This window comes from Ambystoma mexicanum, chromosome 3p (assembly GCF_040938575.1).
Source record: "Ambystoma mexicanum isolate Mex_15411 chromosome 3p, UKY_AmexF1_1, whole genome shotgun sequence".
Classification (NCBI taxonomy): domain Eukaryota; kingdom Metazoa; phylum Chordata; class Amphibia; order Caudata; family Ambystomatidae; genus Ambystoma; species Ambystoma mexicanum.
Window position 1 is genome coordinate 985,920,084 of NC_090925.1, and position 18,236 is coordinate 985,938,319.

General features: G+C 48.8%; 1 protein-coding gene across 1 annotated transcript in view; it reads left to right on the top strand.

The window, feature by feature from the left end:
- The window catches only part of TOP1 (DNA topoisomerase I), a 690,967-nt gene that overhangs the window by 127,093 nt on the left and 545,638 nt on the right, over nucleotides 1-18,236 (top strand). The window contains exon 4 of the mRNA XM_069652271.1: nucleotides 2,849-3,572. Within this exon, the coding sequence (XP_069508372.1) occupies nucleotides 2,849-3,572 (724 nt within the window). The remainder of the gene's footprint in view (nucleotides 1-2,848; nucleotides 3,573-18,236) is intronic.

Here is an 18,236-nt window from a genome sequence, read left to right on the forward strand (position 1 = left end):
TTTATTACACTTTCCTCTCTCGAAGAGCGTCAGTCATGAGGCACGCCTGGCTGTTCCTTGAATATTTCCTCAAAAAAACAGAACTGAAGCCAACGGGCATGGCACAAGTTATTTATACTAATGGCGACGTCGTCACTGTACGGAGCCCGTCGAGACATCAATGCCACGACCTCGTGCACAGTGCCCTCTGTCGTGTTTTTTTTCCCCCCCGAAGCTGGCAGTATACGAATATCCTAAGATGAGGAATAGGTGGGAGGAACATCCAGTCGAAAGAACGTTACAGTTGGTAAGTAACTTGTTTTTTTTTCCTCAACCACTCCCATGGCCCCCCTCTCTTTGCACCCCCCCCATTCCCTTCAGCAGTCAAAATCCTTGACTGCACTATGGAATCAGACTTAACTCTCTCCCGTTAGCTCAATGTATCAAAATCCTGTCGCTTCCACCTCCTTAGACCCATTTTCCCTTACCTCACCGACCCCAATAGACTCTCAGCTGTTATGTCCATTGTTGTGGACTATGCTAACTCCTTATACCTGGGAGCACCGGCATACCAACTTAAACTCCAAAGAACCCAAAACTCCTTCTCACCCTGGGACACAGAGACCACATCTCGCCCACTCTCGGCACCCTTCACTGGCTAGCGGTTTCGGGAGTCCACTACACATGCCTAGCTACCCCTTGTCCTATCTCCCACTGAGTGCAGCTCTTGCGAAAGCGCATGAATGTGGACTCGTAAGAATAAAACATCCATTCCAGACACTCATCTCTCCTACCACTATATTCTACACCAACACACAATAGTGCAGCTACACCCCTCGATAAATTTCGGCCTAGCTGCTCACATAGGATCAAATTAACATCCTGCTAGAACGTAGCTACACCCCACGAAAAATTGGCCTTGCTGCACACCTAAGCATCCTCCACAGACCTAATGCTGCCAGAATAGTCTCGATCAACCACAAGGCTGCACACATTCGACTGATCTCTCGATACCACCACCCCTAAGCTTAGGATAAAGTGTGGCACCAGAGAGAACCTGAATTGTGGTCTTTGTAGACTTGCATTATTCTGAGGTATACCCATAGGATTACTTGAGATGATTGCGGCTTTATACACCAATACCACAGCCAAAGTCAGAATTGCACAATGGACACCTCACTGCTCTCATACCCACGTATGTCGGCCTAATACATGGATGCATATTGGCGCCCACTCTGTTCAGCCTATATTTCTGATTTACCCTGACCTCTGACTGAAATGTACCCTTCCTGCTTGGGCCTATATCGCTTACAATGGCTCAGAGATGTGGATGATCTTATTAGACTGCACCCCAATGGGACTACACAATGTCTTGCCACATATTCAGAAGCCAATGGTTTAATATATTAAAAAACAGTATTACGGTCTTTGAGGCTGGAGCAACACCTATTGGGACATCTTTTAGATGGCGACTTAACAGAATTGATATTTTCTCTTATTTGATTCCCTTGGTCATCTTTGACAATAAATAAAACTGGAATTTTCAATATGAAACTATCAGAATCACTATACATCTGCTAATGGAAGGAATTAAAATGTACTTAAAAATATGGTGGTTACTTGCTTCAATCAATTGTCGAGCTATAAAAAAAGAACGGCTCCACTATGATTTGTGAAGCCTTGGGACAAACACCTGAGCAAACTCATGCTATTAGAGATATTTGCTAAAAAGGTTGTTCCGGTAGATATGTGACAGGGAGCCTTGTTGGTAATTTGGTGTCTGGACTGAAGGTCTATAGTGTTACAAAACAGATTAGGCTTATATTGGAGGTTGGTTATTTCTAGCATTAATCCGTTGATGAATAGTATCTACTGAAGTGCTAACACCTCAACTTGATAGGAATACATAAGCTTGACTCCTCACTGATGGGTGCACATGGACTGAACTGTGACACAATGTCCCTCCTGATCGTGAACACAATTGGATATAAATCTGCTGATTAACAATGGAGTGAATGAATACGGTTGTGAGCATTCTATTATAAAGCTAGGCATGTCAACAATTGATTAATATCTTAATATGCCTAATCGAATAGAAACCGCACAATGTAGAAGACTTGCCAGATAACCTGATTTTTAAGTTTAATATTGTTGAAACTGCAGAAAATACTAGTACCTGGAAGAAATGACTTGGAGAATTGAGAACGTGCAGATTTGCAGATTATGTGGCTCCAACCTTTTAGAGACTAGTAAAAAAATCTGACAAGTGAAAGCTTACATGTTATACTCAAACGAAATGTCTTGGCGTCTGCTATTTTTTTTTTTTTATAGAGTCTCTGGATAAGGTGTGGGAACCATGTATTTTAGAAGAGATGATGTTCAACTCAATAACATTTTGGTGTGAACATCTTGACAATTATGAAAATTATCTTTCTATATATATTCTGCTGCTAAACTGTTCACTACTAGGCAATTCTTTTTATTCACATTTCTACCTAATGAACTGTTTTGATCTTTTTATACTTGTGGAACTACTGGGCTTTTGCCATTTTTATAGAATTTGTTAGAACATGATTTATGTTGATGAATCTTTGAACAAATGCCATGTCAGTCATTCCCATTCTTGAAATATTAGCTTGCCATCTTGCTTTTCCTTTACCAAGTTTTAATGATGGTTTACAATATCTTAGCTGGATTCTGTGGTTTAAGTAACCTTAAGTACAAAGAATGGGCAGTGTTTTGTGCCTTTTTTTAAAAAAAATTTGAGGATGGAAGATTATTGCTAGCCGCATGGGTTTTGTAAAAATGTAATTGAATTAATATCCTCCTGCTAAATGTATTTTTGCTTCTTACCCCCTGCCCCCTCTAGTGAGCACAAACATTCCTCAGAGAAGAAACACAAAGATAAGGAGAAGGAAAAACACAAAGACAAGGATGCCAGCATAGAAAGACACAGGGATGGACTCTCTGAAAAACACAAAGACAAGGATGGCAGTTTGGAAAAAATTAAAACTGGTATCTCTGAGAAACCTAAAGATAAAATGTGCATCTTGGATAAACAGGATGGCATTTTGGAAAAACATATTGGTGCAGAGAAACCCAAGGATTCCAGTGTGGACAAACCAAAGGATTCCAATGCTGAGAAACGGAAGGAGAAGGACACTAGTTCTGATAAACAGAGGGATAAGGATGCCAGTGTTGAAAAGCGCAAAGAGAAAGATGCCAGTACTATGAAACACAAGGACAAGGATGGTAGTGGTGAGAAACGCAAAGACAAAGATGGCTCTGGTGAGAAACGCAAGGAAAAGGATAGCACTGTGGAGAAACACCGTGGCAAAGAGGGTACTGGGGAGAAACACAAGGACAAAGAGGCCATTGTGGAGCAACCCAAGGACGACATTTTAGAGAAACTGCAGGATGGCATTGATGAGAAACACGAAGATGCCATTGCGGAAAAACAAAAGGACAAGGCTAGCTTGGTGGAAAAACACAAAAACAAGGATGGCAGCTCAGAAAAACATAAAAACAGGGATGGTACTTCAAAACACAAAGACAAGCACAGAGAGAAAGACAAAGAGAAAAGGAAAGACAAGGTAGGCTTTCTATACTATTTACCATTTCTGCTCCCAAACGAGGATTGATTTAGTGATTGTTCCTCTTGATTAGTCTAAGCGTCCTAGACCAAGTGGTCGTCTTTTTCCATATATTCCCACACTCCCCCTTGGTGTGTGTTACGGTTTGTCTCCCCCAAGTCATTAACCCCTATACAAGGTGCGTGGAGGCTCAGGGTACTTGATTCAAAAGTTTGATTTTAACTAAGTGATCGTATGACTTCCATGCATATGTCAAAGATGTACTCCACAGAAGTAAGGCCAGCGAGATGAGCATGATGAGCATGTCCACTATCTTGTTGCCAACGCATACCAGAAGATATTGTAGCAGTGAACAAAATGCGTATTTTAATAATTATCTTCTGGCTGGATTAACAGAGCTGGTGTACCAACTGTTGGTGTACAAATACCTTTTCTTTTTTCTCTAAACGCCTTGTGGTAAATTGTTGGAGCTTTGTCCCTGCATCCTGCCCAGAGCAATCATAACGCGTCCTCCCCTTGGGCCTCTACCCTTGCTTCCACTCTCTGCTGCCGCCCCCCCCCCTGCGTCTCAGGATTGTTTGTTGCATCCGGACCAGCTGACCCTCGTATACATTCTCCGGTTCAGTCTGAAATCCTATTGCGCGCAACTTCCCCTTAAGCATGGAAGCATTTTCCTTTGAGCTCCAGTTGTTGGGGGCTTGGCCATCCATCCTGCCCTGAGCCATTGGTTTGCTTCCTTGTTGCTCTGCTGTGCCCGTCCTTCCTTCCCCCTCACCCTCTTGCCCCCCTCCCCCCGCTCCCTCAGGAATGGTGGTCCCAGCTGAACCTGGTCCACATGTCACTGTGAATGACCCAGGGTAGCCTTGCACCTTCTTTGGGGTCCCTACCATCCATGTTTGCCATGGCTCCCTCTGCAGCTACCTTAAGGTAGGAGATGTCATGGTCTGCAACTCTTGTTGTTCTACTTCAGAGTGCTATATTTTAGGCTTGTCGCACTGAATCTAGCCACTGCTTACATACAGCCACCCCTCCCCAAACACAACGCTCCAATAGGTCTGCTAATTTCAATCTCGCTTCTGTTGTGCTGTGCCACATTAGCCTCTTCTCACAGGGTCTTCGAGAGGTGGGCCTGCTATTTCTTAACTCAATGTTGTTGTGGTCTGCTGCACTTGCATTTCTCCTCTCCGAGTATTTTTCCAGGTGTGGACTGCCCACTCAGTCTTGTGACTGCTATACTCTCTCCTCCCATGATGGCAAACTGCTCTAAAATTAAAGGGGCCCAGAAATGCCTACTCTCGACTGGTCATACCCCACCCTTCAGCAACATTCCGCCCAATCTAGCACTCATGTGGATCCACTTTAGACCTCTGCCCCTTCCCAGGCTGTCCTGGCGGTTCTTCCTCCCAAGAGGCCCACACACTTGTTGCACGCAAGTAATAAATCCTAGTATATGTCCCATGGGGTGTGGAGTAAAATGTAAATCCCTGTTCCTGGGGGTGGAAGAAGCACCAAGTGTCCCAGAAGCCATGTGAGTCCAAACAAGCCCCGCTCCCCCATCCTCCCCCCCCAATACCAGGTGTCCCGTCACTGTTTTCAGAAGTCTTGCTAGCATGACCATGATTAGGAGCATACAGCACCACAAATGTAAAACTGACCCCCTGTATGAGACCAGACAGTAGAACTGCCCTTCCCTCTGGGCACCGCCACACTTTCCATACCTCATTTTCAATCTCCTATGTAGCAGGTTACTGCGCCCGCCCCACCCCACCCCTCTTGCTTTCTTGAATCCCAGAACTCCTGTGTTCCTGTCCCACAAGACCACAGGGAATTCGCCTTTCTTCACCCTTTGAGAGAACATCAATCCCAGATCTCTGAAATTCTCTGGCCACTAAGGAGCCCTTGGTCGGTGAGTTAAGCCCCTTAACATTCAATTTGCAGATCCGCAAACAATCATTCCCCTCCCCACTGTTTAGGTCTGTTGAGATATTCCCCCCCCCCCACACCCCACTAGGCGATGTCTGGTGAGGCGAACCCCCTATGAGGTGATGTAGTGTATAAGGGGGAGTAATCCGCACTGTGTAGAGGCACCATAGCGCCCACAGTAGATGCACGGCACTAGAGAACACACAACTCCCATTTTGTATTAGGCCCAAAAAGTAGGAGCTTGCATGATCACGCTGTTCATGAACCCAGCTCACTAGGCCCAATACATTAAGACAGAATATCCGCAGAGCCCCGTTCCCCTATAGTTCACTTCCCCCTTGTCCCTCCAGGGTTGAAAATATTTAGTATCTTCCAAAGGAATGTGCCCTGCAAGAGCGTGCGACAACACTCTGCAATGCATGCATTCATCTCCACTAAACTGCCAGTAGGCTTCTAACACCCCATTCAGTCTGGAGCCAGCCCGACACCACACCTTTGCATTCACTGATAAGCAAACGACCAGCCCCCTGTGTTCCAACCCAAATCAAGGGTCCGCAGAAGATCTAAGCATGCACGGCTGTGTTTCTTCAAGAATGAGGTGCAGGGATGGATAAATTAAAGATCAAAACCCTGGGTGGAGGCCTCGAGTGTGGGAACTTTCGCTTCAGAATGCCAAGGTGAGTGTATCCTCCTGCTAAGGCCCAAATTCTGGCCAAAATAACTTTAAATCCCCCCCTGCATCCCCTCGTTCCTGCTTCCTGGTTTCTCTTATCCCACCTCCCATGACCAGATTGGCCCTCCAAAGAGGACGTTACTGATTGCTCCTTGGCAGCCCTCTGCCGAGCAGCTCCATTGGGTAAAGACCCTGAGGCAAAGGACGACTCCTACAGAGGCGACTGCAGATCGTATCTGCCGGTACACGCAGGAGAAGCATGAAGCCAGTAGCCTGCCATCAACCAGCACCAACCAAAAAGTAAGTGTGGCAAGGATGGGGACTGAAGCAATCACTTCACGCTAGAAAGCCCTACCGCTGGCGCCTAAAATTCCCTAAAAGTTTAACTTTTTTTACATTGTACAGCCACATATTAAGGACAAACGTACCTTAATAGCATCACTACACTGAATCCTGCATGTAGACCGTGCTCCAAACATCATTGAGTGTGCCTAATAGCATCTCTGTGTTAAAGCTGAATCTAGAAAGTGTGCCTAATAGTGTAATTGTGGTATAGTTGAATTTAGTGTGCCTGTTTAGCGTAACTATGCCAAAATTGGAACTTAAGTGCCTTATAGTGCCACTGTGTTAAAAGTTGACATTGGAAGATATTCCCAACAGCATTGAGTGTGCCCAAATAGTGTCACTATGTTAAAGTTGAATTTAAAAAGTGTACCTAATGGCGTCATTCTGCCAAAGTTTTGAACTTGGAAAGTGTGCCTAAAATTGTAACGGGTATAGTTGAATCTGGAAAGTGTGCCTAATGGTGTCACTGTGCTAAAGTTTAGTGGATATGTCTCTATCTCCTATTTATGCTATATACATAGCAGGGTGACATTGCAGATATCCTGGATAAAGGACCCCAGGAAGACCCTATTACTTTTCATGTTACTGTGCAAAGGCGGGTAAATGCCAATTGGGAGACACCAGAGTTGATGCCGGCAGTAAATAAAAGGCTAACCTCTACATACAGAGCGTCAAGTAGTGACCACAGTTATCTGAAACACCCGACTCCTGAAGGCTTGGTAGTGCAGGCTGCCAAATCCACCTCAAAACAAAATACCTACCCAACTATTCCCCCAGACAGATGACAATCATTAAGATGCTTTGGCCAAGTAAGTTTTCTCTGCGGGGATTATGGCCTGAAAGTCTGTATGCTATGTGCACGTTGGCAAGGTTCACTTTCACCCTTTGGGGATATGCTCAGCTGCCATGGCTACACAATCCCAAAGGGTAGGAAAGAGGAACAGACTAGCTAGGTGGAGGTAGCTATTTCAGAAGTCTCCTCCGGAGGACTTGAAGGACTTTGTCAGAAGGCAAGGCTTTACTTTATTTCAGCGCACCCCGCAAGGGCGACTCCTTCCCAGGGAAGTGCCCGGGCAGGAGGAGCCTCTCGGGTTCTCACACCAGCACGGGTACCGAGGCTAGTTCAGCTACTCGCCACATCAGGCGAGGGGGTCTTCAGATCCTTCCGGTGACAGTGCTGAGGAACTGCAAGGTGCTTTTACCGGGTGTATATCCGAGGTGCTATGCCCTTGTACCAGCAACATGTCAGAGGGGTCGCCTGCACGCAGCACTGCCGGCGATACTGCTGAGGGCAACACACCTACCAGGCCTCTGCCTGAGGTGCAGGGTAGGTCTCGTGTTCCACCACCAAGAGTGCTGGAGGAGGCCGGGCCCAGTGAGCCAAGCACTGCGACTTTGCAACCCACAGCTCGACAAGATGGACGCCGCGCCAGACAAAATGGCCACTTGTCTGATGCCTCACTGAGGAACGGAGCAGGTGGGCGAACGAGTTACAAGTGTCAACCAGGTACGTGGCCAACAGCTAATCCATCAGCATCGCAAGTATACCCTGCAACCAGCTAGACAAGGCACCGGCCCCAGCAGCCGCCGCCCGCTATCCCGTCAACATCACCTGCCACCCCACAGGCCTGCAAGGACAGTTTCTTTGAAAAGTTATTCACTCATGAGATCTCCTCAGATGGGGTGGGCCATCCTTCGGGATGTGATCAGGGACATGCTGCTTTCGGCCGCTCCACCTGCGCCTGTAGTCATTCCTCATATGGCTCTAGCGCTGCAGGTCCTGGTGCAGCCCCTGCTGCCCACACCTGCTCCTTCGATGCTGGCTCCCCTGCCTCCCACAGTTCAGGCGATTCTGCTGCAGCCTCCAACTCCGGTCTCCACACCTCCGCACTCGGCGCCAGACACCCAGGTGGATGCAGACGAGGAAGAAGACCCCGACAACCATCGTCAGCCAGGGCATTCCATGAACGACTCGCAGATCTGGCAGAGTACTTGGGCCTTCCTCAACCCCAAGTCAAACAACCGGAGGCGGGGTACTTGCAGAGGTCCACACTCTACGCGGCTAGAATGGAGATCCCGGTGCAGAAGGACATTGTTGCCCTGGCCAAAAAGAGGTGGCCCAACCTGTCAATCGGTGCATCAACGCCAAGTATAGGCAAATGGAGGGGAGGGGGGGAGGGAATCCACTCCTGCTGTCGGCCCTCCCTTCGGTCATTGCTGCTGAGTCACACTACTCAAAGCCTCAGTCTGCCTCGGCCAACTCAACCTCAGTGCTGCTAGGCAAGGAGACTATTGTGGAGGCATATGGGAAGAAGCTTTATTACAGCGCTTCACTGCATCTTCCTCAATCTAACGCGGATGCCATGCTGGCAGCTGTTAACCAGAGGCTTTGGTGGGAAATAGCCAACTTACTTATGGAACTTCAGTTGCAGAGCCAGTCACAATTCAAGGCGGGACTGGCAACGGTTCAAATGGTGGCGCAAGACGACATGGAGTCCACCGTGGCCCACATTGTCACCTCTGGCTGGGCCATCTGCATCACCAGACATGAGGACTGCCTGGCTTCGGGCCACTAAATTCAACCCAGACGTCCAGGAACGCATATTGGACCTTCCATTTGATGGTGACCTTTTTCACTTCACTGCCGATGAGAAGGTAGATAAAAAGAAAGTTTGCAAACTGCAGTCTTTCTCCTTACAAAGGCCACGCCCAAGGCGTACACCCAGTCACATCAACACTGCTGCAAGGGATGGGTGTTTCGAAGGGTTCCACGGCTTCCAAGAACGGAGGTCCAGGCAGCTGGACTGTTCTCAGAGTCTGCACCAGCGCAAACGGAGGGGGGTGGGGAGGAGTAAGAGCTTTTTTCAGTCCCCCTCCTCTGCAACCGCCTCAGAGGGAAAGAATGCATGACTCGTCCCCCTTCGGGTCCACGTGTCTCCAGTGGAGGGGGCAGGCTTACCCTTCACGCACAGTTTTGGCGTCAGAGGTTCACGGACCCCTAGATCCTTAGTATCCACTGGGTACCGCTTACCCATCCCTTCCTCCCCTCCCACAGATTGGGACAGCAACTCTCACAGGAATTCAGTCGAGAGCCAGGCAGTGGAAGAAGTCCCAGCCTTCCAGCGAGGAGTGGGCTTCTACTCCAGGAATTTCACCATACAAAAGAATCAGGCTGGCCTGAGAGTTGTTGGACCCTCCACCCTCAACCTCTCCTTCAAGATGGTTACGCCAGCACTCATTGCGGAGACATTGTGCAAGGGAGACTTGATGTTTTCCCTGGATCTGAAGGACGCTTATCTACACGTCCCGATTTGGCAGCCGCATCGCTCCTTTCTGCTATTCAGGATCATGGGCTGCAATTTCCAATATAAGGTGCTACCCTTCGGCCTCAACTCGGCCCCAAGGGTTTTTACCAGGCTCATGAATTCAGTGGCAGCCCTCCTCGGGGCCCAGGGCCACCACATCTACCCGTACCTGGACGACTGGCTCGTCAAGGTGTAATCTCCAGAGGCGGTTCACCACACTTCCTCCGCCCTTATGATCACACTCCATGAGCTGGGATTTTCGATCAACCTTAAGTCTCGGTTGCAGCCTACGCAGAGCTTGACCTTCCTGGGACTCTAGCTCTGAAAGTTTTCCCCTTGGATGACAAGATCACGGCCATCAAGAGGGGCCACTACTCACTAATTTACCCGAGAAGTGACCTCAGCCTGGTGGTACCAACATTTATTGGGTATCATGGCAGCGGTCCTACTGGCCGTACCCCACGCAAGACTTGAGATGACATTACAGCTGCTCTCCGCAGCCTCCCAAGCGGAGCTTGTCGGAATTCCTCCTTCTCTCCACTCTGACCTCACATGGTGGTCCAGGGACTGCAACCTGCGGGCAAGCCCTTTCAGCAGCCAGGCCGCAGGTCACCATCATCACAGATTCCTCCCTGGAAGGCTGGCGGGCCACTCTGAACAACCGGTGTCCATGGAGTCTGGACCCAGCAGGATCAACTGGCTGGAGCAGAAAGCCACCTGGCTTGCTCTCAAAGCTTTCCTTCTGCTGGTTGGGGGCAAGGTCAGCCTCACCCAGACCGACAACTCCACCAGCATGTACTATGTCAACAAGCAAGGAGGTACCCGGTCCCCTCCACTGTGCAGCTTCACTATCAGCATGTGGGAATGGGCCCTGGAGAACATCTAGCTCATGGCAGTCCACCTTCCGGGGGAGTTCAACCTGGAGACTGACCGGCTCAGCAGACTGGGAGCAGACAAATACGAGTGGCAATTGAACGATCAGGTGCTGCTAGAGATCTTCAGCAGATGGCATCCTCAAGTGGATCTCTTTGCCTCCTGGGACAACAAGAAGTGCCAGCAGTTTGCGTCCTGGCAGGGCCCCGACTCCCTGTGCAACGCATTCCAGATACAGTGGAATGGCATAACGGCGTATGCCTTCCCTCCCACACCCCTGGTCCACAGGGTGATCTGCAAGATGAAAGAATCTCACCTCAGCATCATTCTGATAGCTCTGTGGTGGCCGGTGAGACTGTGGTTCTTGGAGCTTCTCAGCCTCTGACAGGCCACCCATTCACCTGCTGATGGGCCCAGCTCATCTACTGGCGCAGCAGGGGGGCAGGGTCATCCACCCCGCCCCACAGAAATTAGTCCTTGGAGCGTGGTTCCTGAGCAGGTCCGCTGAAGCACCTGAGTCTATCGCAGGCTTACCTAGAGATCATGCAAGACGCTGGGAACAAGGCTACTAGGAGCCAGTAAAAGAGTAAATGGACTAGGTTCTGTCACTGGGCGGCCTCTATAGTGATCGCCCTCCCCCTTACATGCACGTTGGATGATGTGCTTTACACCTTGCTCACTCTGGCGTGCAGGTGTACACATGCTGCACATTTGGCAGCCATGGGGGCCTACAGAAATTTGGAGGTCTTCTCTTACAGCCTGGTGGTCATGCGACATTTGGCAGGCCTCTCCAGGCTCTACCTGCCCATCAAAAAACCAAACCCCGTGTGGGACCTCAACATAGTGTAGGGGCGCCTTGGGCCCAAGCCCTTCGAGCCAATGGTGTCCGCAGACATCAGGCTGGTCACCATTAAGATAGCTCTGTTGGTGGGCCTCACCTCACCTCTGCTCGCAGAGTCGGCAAGATCCAGGCTCTGGTGGCTTCAGAACGCTATGCTACCTTCCACAAGGATGAGGTGGTCCTGAGAGCACACCCCGCGTTCTACCTAAGGTACCCTCTGCGTTCCATCTAAACGAGGATATGGCCTTATCCTACGTTTTTTTTGCTGAGCCTAAGGCCGAGGCTCAGGTCTTGCACTGTCTGGATGTCAGACGCGCTCTGAAATTCAATCTGGACAGGACCAAGGGCTTTCACAAGTCTGACGCCCTGTTAGACACCTTCTGGGGGGTGGGGGGGTGGTCGAGGCCTGGTTATCAGGCATCCAAGGCCTCTATAGCAAGGTGGATGGTTTCAGCCATCAAGGAGGCCTATGAGGGGCAGCACAAGCCACTTCCAGCTAACATGCATGGCCACACTGTCGGAGCCAAGGCCACCGTGATTGCATTCCAATGTCAGGTTCTGTGGCAAGTCCTCAGCAGGGTGGCCACCTGGGCCACCCCTTTAGCTTTCTATAAGCATTACTGTTTGGACGATGGCTCCAAGTCCGACACAGCTTTCGGACAGGCGGTTACAAGGAATCTGTTTTAAGGAGGGTCTCCTCTCACCCTCCCTTTCAGTTGCAATCACCCATGCAGTATGGAGGAATGGGGACGGTACGTAAAAGTAATTAATAGTTACCATAGTGACTAATGTACTCTTAGTACATAGTCCCCTTTCCTCCATACGTTCCCCCACCCCATAATACTGGTGTAATTAGGCAATGTGAAATATTGTCAACGCGTCAATGTGCACTGAGTGGCGCCAGTGGGCGGAGTCAGTGCAACGCATGCTCCCAGTGCCGCGCCCCTCAAACTTTCACCAGAAAAAACCTTCCCCTTTAAATTTAGTCTCCCGTTCCTAGCGAGGGACGCCCTTGCAGTATGGAGGAAAGGAGACTATGGACAAAGAGTATGTTAGTCACTATGTTGGCAACAAGGCTGATGAGCCTGGAGAAGCTGCAGATCTCAAAAGCAGCAGCCAAATCATTGGTGCTGCTTTTAGACTGCCCCACAGGGATACCTTGGAGAGATGGGTAATTTCGCTATTACTCAGTTGGAAGGGGGGGAGGGAGGGCTGGCTAATCGGGTCAAAAAAGATTTCCCCTGTTGTGGACGATGTACTAAGACCGCCCAGGCAGCAGCCTCATACTTTACCTTCAGCTGCCTCAAAACCTCTGAGGCCTTAGTTCACAAGGCACTTGCAGCATCTGAAAGAATGGCGAGGCATTACTTCAGATGCATCGGCATTGGAAACAGTTTCTCAGGGTTACTGCCTTCCCTTTCTAAAAAAGCCTGTCATCCACCGTGGAACAGCTCTTTCAAAGTTCCAGATCCGCTCCTTATGCAGGAAGTCTAGCACCGGCTAGAGAAAGGTGCTATAGAATCGTAGGGACTGTCCCCCCCTGGCATCCCCCTTCCGGGTGGAGGCCAGCCTCTACTCTTCCTCGCCAGTGGAGGCGGAAGAGGCGTCCCCCCAGGGCCTGACTTCGTCGGGTTCCCGGGGGGACGCATATAAGGCGGGAGCTGCGGACAATCAGTCTTTGTCCAGCAGTTCCCGCCGTTTCTTGATTTGCCCAGCAGCTTGGTGCACCGGCAGTGATGTTACTTGTTGATGATTTGGATGTTTTGTCCGCTACCGTCCTCAGTAACGTTTACCGCTTTTTATAGACGCTGCGCCGAAGCAGGACCTTGTGGGGTAACGGTAGTGTGTGACTCCAGATCAGAAGGTTGCGTGTTCATAACACGTCTGGGTCAAGTGAGTCTCAATTTTATCAGGGCAATATTTTGTCGGTCTGTCAGGGCGGGATTATGTTTCCGATTGCGTAGCAAATGTGATTGTGGCCGCCGCGCCTAGACATTGGGGCGATGCACGTCTTGTTTAAAGAAAAATAATTTACTGGTGCTATGCTAGGCACGTCTTGTTTTCAAAAATGTACTGTTGCTATAGTCAATACAGCGATGCAATTGTTTCAAATGGTAACTGTTTTCCTTTTTGCGCGCTGCAATTTTGCTGTTGCCCTCGTTGACCGACCAGGCCGCTGGCGGGGGGGGGAGAGAGAGTTATCATTCACCATGGGTATTCTTTTAAGGGTGCTATTACTTGCATTTATGCGGTTATATAGTGCAGTGTTAAAGTGTACGGCTGCTGACCTGCGGGCGGTAGTTCCTTCTCCGAAGTTTTGATTTAGTTCCGAAATCAGGTTTTCTCATTCGTTACCATGAACGTTTGCAGTTAGCGTTCTGTGACCGCCGCGACAAATGCATGTCATTGGCAGTGTGGTTTTTTGTTTAGTTTTTTTGCACATCCTATGGTACCGCGTCAGTTTAAACTGGGTTTGCGAGTTTCGGAGCAGCAAGTTTACCATGTTTCGCGAAAATCTATTTTCGGAATGTTGTGCTTTGGGAAGGCTAAGTTTATTGAAATTGGTTGTAAACGGCCTTGGCGCTGTGCGGCATTGAGAATTATGCCCCTTCATGTAATGAGGGAGAATGCTGCAGTTGGGAATGCATTCCAAAGTATTTACCAGGTTGCTGCCTGTTTTGACTGTTAATACAGCATCAGTCCATGTGGCGCTTATCGTGTTGTCACTATAGTTTTGTCACGTTAGTGCAGTGTTTCTGGATTTGTTATTGTTGCTTTGTTTGGACTTGGGCGGTCGCACTAGGCTTTCAAGCATGTATTGGCCTATTTGGGCTATTCGCATCATGTATTGGCCACTGTGTCATACTAATCGGGGGGTGAAAAGGCCGGGGGTGGTTTTTAAGTCTCTTCGGCAATTTTAATGTGTTTCTGTTCGCCGGCACGTGTTTGCCCAGTACAGCGTGTGTTGGCACAAGGTCTTAGAATCGTGCCAAATTAGGTTGCGGGCCTTCGAATCGTGCCTAATTAGGTTGCGGTGAAGATGTACCTTGTGGCCTAATGCCGGCACAAAGCCAGTAGAGGTTTGTGACACGAAGGTGACGGCGCCGGGCATATAGCACAGCGAGTGGAGTGCTCGCTTTGACATCTGCGGCCTCCCAACGCAGGTTTGAATCCCGGCAGGGCCAAACTCAGACTTTTATCCTTCTGAGCTCGATAAATGAGCACCACACACTGTGGGGAATAAGCAGCGCTCGGATGTAGGGCTATAGACATGCTATATTATTATGAATAAGTGCTTGGTCTTCAAATGCGGGGGAACAGGGTGGTAATCCAATGTCCGGAACTGCAGTCCGGTATGTGATGTTTTCAGATTATGGTTGGAAGTCATGCCGAATGTGGGTTTCGATAAAAATGTACCTTGTGGGCAGCAATGTAAAGGGATTACAGACTGCGTATCGCCAGTTTTATGGGAATTTTCCCGTTTGACAAATGGATACCTCAGGTGCCTCAGGCCTGTAGAAAGGCAGTAGTGGTTGTGCCACGAAGGTGACGAATTAGCATTTGCTTGTGGGAGGAACCGTTCCTGGTTTTATCTATGAACGCACTGTGCGGCAAAGCGCGTCCATATTGGTACTCTGCGTTGTGGGGAAAGGAAGTATGCGCTTATCTGGTTTGATTACATCAGTTTTTTTGTTTCACTTTGTGGATTTCTCACGCATTAGGTGTGCGTTCGTCTAGGTGCAGGTAAAGTATTGTATTACTGTTGGAAGGATGGAAGTAGCGATTGTTTCTAAACCAAGGTCGTGGGCTTGATCCCTGGATTGGCCACTTTGTCATTCTCCTCAGACCTTGGTGCTTTTCGGGGAAAGTGTTTCACCTCGGCAATGTGAATGTATTTTATTTTCTGCTGCTGTCAAGTGGCGTTGCCGCACATATACTCGGTTAAGGTTTGTGGGGGCAATTCTCACTGACCGACAGTGCTTGCAGCAAGGCATGCCTAGATTTGCCACAGGCAGGGAAAAGAGGTCACCCTGGGGGGGTATTAAGGGGTGACTTCTTACTGGGCTTTTTACACGTGTTGGTTTATATAATCAACCGTTTCACCGAGGTGTAGTAAAGCCAGGGGAGAGATGGGCCCATGCTCTCAGCCTGTGGTCTTGTCTGCAAGGGGAATGCTTGCCATGTTACCCGGGCATGCTACTACGGTGATGGGCATTTATTCAAAGCCACTAATGGCTCATGTGGTAAGTGCGTGGGCTGGGAATGCTGGAGACTTGAGTTTGAATGCAATGTCGGTATCTCCCAGGCATATTAACAATTGCATCCTTCCAGCAATCGTGGATGCAAAAAAAATTTGGAAATGTAATTTGTTGGCACAAGTTTAGGGACCGACCCAAGTCTGCACACAGTATAAGGGTTTTTTCTCTTAAAAATATCCGTATCAACATTTAGATGGGGGACACAATTTGAGTGTCCCAGGCGGTTGTTGGCCACAAATTCGTGCAAGCCTGACGGAAGAAAGCTTACCTGGATTTCAGGGTGCTAGAATGTTGCAATTTAAGTGGATTGCAGTCTAAAATATATTTGCTTTTCTCATCATGACCTGGTCAGCATGCAGGCCAAGGGTACCATGCAAACGGCGTGCTGGGTGAATCCAATGGCTCACCCATATGTCCATATCGTAGGGTGGCCCACAATTTAAAGGATCTCGGTGTGTGTTTGGCCATACATTTTTGAGATCCAGGCAAAGAGCCTTATCTGGTTTGTCATGGTCCTGGGATTGATTAATTTGCAGAATGCGGCCGTTACGTTGCTCCGCATTAATATTAGTATTTCCCACTTCCGTATAATTAATGGGATGGCTTTCCTCAGGTAGGAATGTTTTACCGTACATACCCTATTGTTGCCCGTTTTTCAGGTAATGTTGCATCGGTCCGTGTGGCTGATACTGACTACAGTAAGGGGCTACTTACATGGGAGTGTTTCAAGCCCTGCATGGGATGTCTTTTGGGGGGTTAGGAAGGGCTGGTTGAAGTACGGCAAGAGGCCGAAAGAATAATGCCCCTGCGCCACGTGTTGTCACTTCAGCGTACTTTACCAGGACGATGGGCCACACGTTTGGTTTCTGGTCGTTAAACAATTTTGGAAGTATGCACATTGACAGGCAACGGTCATCGTTACATCCCAAGCATGTCGGACTGGTGTCCTAAGTGTGGCTTTACGTGGGCAATGTCTCATATTTCAGTATAATTTCCTTGTCTGGTTGCGATTATGCTGTATTGCTAACTAGGCCCCCCCAGACAATGTAATGGAATGCATTCTGTCTGGCGGGCATAAGTTTACCATGTTGCCCCGGTGGTTCCCCACGCTCCTTGTAATGCTTCGATTGGTGTGGCTCTTACTGCTATTACTGTAGGGTGGCTACTTAAAGGTGTGCCGCATGGGCACGGGTGTGTGGCAAGTTATCTTAGATTTCCTTCCTTCGCTTTTACTTTCAGCCAGAGCCTCAGCTTTCAAAACAGATGGAAGTGGATTTTGAAATGTAAGGTTGGACAGATGGATCTCAGTGCTGCCGCCATACAGCATAACTTTAAGGTCGAAGATTTGAGAACCTTTTGTGGGATAATACGGTTTCAGGCTGAGGCTGCCTTGCTGCAGGGGCTTGCAGCTACAGCTTTTAATGGTGCAGCACTGAGTTTTACCACCACATGGTGCAGCACCGAGGTTCACAACCCTGTCCGGCAGTCGCAGTTGCTTTGGTTTTGTGTATGTTTATGAAGTGATTGGTCTGTTAGGTAGAAAGGGACGAGGCAGCAGCTGTCGCCTAGGACACCATTTTATGTGTAGTGTCCTCTTATGGTCTTTGTAAATTCGATGGGTTTACAATTTTCGGCACCCAGTGCGTATCTTGGATTATCTACGCCGTTTGTTTTTTTGGTCACTGCAAAGCAGTGGTAAATCTACACTGCTTTGAATCGTCCAGCCCGGTGCGCTGGCATGCTATATCTCCTTACAGGGACCCAGTAGCCACCACATGCCAGGTGGTCAGTAGGTTAATGTGCAATGCTGGTTGGCTGTAGATGTTTGCATTGGTGGTCCGGCACCACAAGCGCACAGCATCTTTGGGGAGGTGTTGCGTTCCGCAGGCGGTAGCGGTGCCGCAAGTTGCCAATATGGCCCTAGCTTCAGATGCATTCAGCTAACTTTTATATCTTTTTTTCCGCCAAGTTGGAGTACAAGGTTTTTATGGGGTGCAGTAAGAATGTGGTCGGGAGTAATCATTGACTATACCTTCTTTAAGGCGTGCTCCACAGCGCCAAAAAACGTTTTTGTGGCCTCTCAATCAGTAGATGCCACCTACCTGTTACCATGGGCTGTTCTTGTGCCGTGGTCTCGTAATTAGACTCCTTGGGAGCAGAGGTAGGAGGGGCACACAATTTGCACCACTCTTTGGCAAGATGTTTTTTTTTAAAACCATTTTTATTTTTAAAAAACACACCAACATTACAACTTCGGACGTTCATAATCAATGTCAAATCAACACATTATACATTTCCCGTCCTTCCCCCTCCGAACTCGAGCCGTTACATCGGTGCCATCTACATGGGCATTCTCAGGAGTCCCGCTGTTAGTTGACTCATCCAAGTCTTCCGTATCTTGACTGGCATGGCAAGGGGTAGCCAATGAGATCACCAGTTGTCTCC